General features: G+C 63.7%; 1 protein-coding gene across 1 annotated transcript in view; it reads left to right on the top strand.

Annotated features, from left to right (window-relative positions):
- Nucleotides 1-270, top strand: part of LOC104134637 (RNA binding motif protein X-linked 2) — a 2,208-nt gene that overhangs the window by 1,268 nt on the left and 670 nt on the right. The window contains exons 2-3 of the mRNA XM_035903673.1: nt 6-31; nt 101-230. Of these exons, the coding sequence (XP_035759566.1) occupies nt 6-31; nt 101-230 (156 nt within the window). The remainder of the gene's footprint in view (nt 1-5; nt 32-100; nt 231-270) is intronic.

Raw genomic sequence — 270 nt, 5'->3', positions numbered from 1 at the left:
CGGAGGGGGACGTCATCTGCGTGTTCTCGCAGTAAGTGCCGCAGCCCCCCGCGCCCGCCGCCCCCCTGCCGCTGCCTGGGGTGCTCAGAGTGTGTTGCAGGTACGGGGAGGTCGTCAACATTAATCTGGTGCGGGACAAGAAGACCGGCAAGTCCAAAGGCTTCTGCTTTCTGTGCTATGAGGACCAGAGGAGCACCATTCTCGCTGTCGACAACTTCAATGGGATCAAGGTGAGTGAAGCGGCCGGGGGCACGGCCCGGCCTGCCTGCC

This window comes from Egretta garzetta, unplaced genomic scaffold (assembly GCF_000687185.1).
Source record: "Egretta garzetta isolate BGI_Z169 unplaced genomic scaffold, ASM68718v1 scaffold571, whole genome shotgun sequence".
Taxonomy (NCBI): domain Eukaryota; kingdom Metazoa; phylum Chordata; class Aves; order Pelecaniformes; family Ardeidae; genus Egretta; species Egretta garzetta.
The sequence above is the reverse complement of the archived record's forward strand: the minus strand, read 5'-3'. Positions and strand labels throughout refer to the sequence as shown.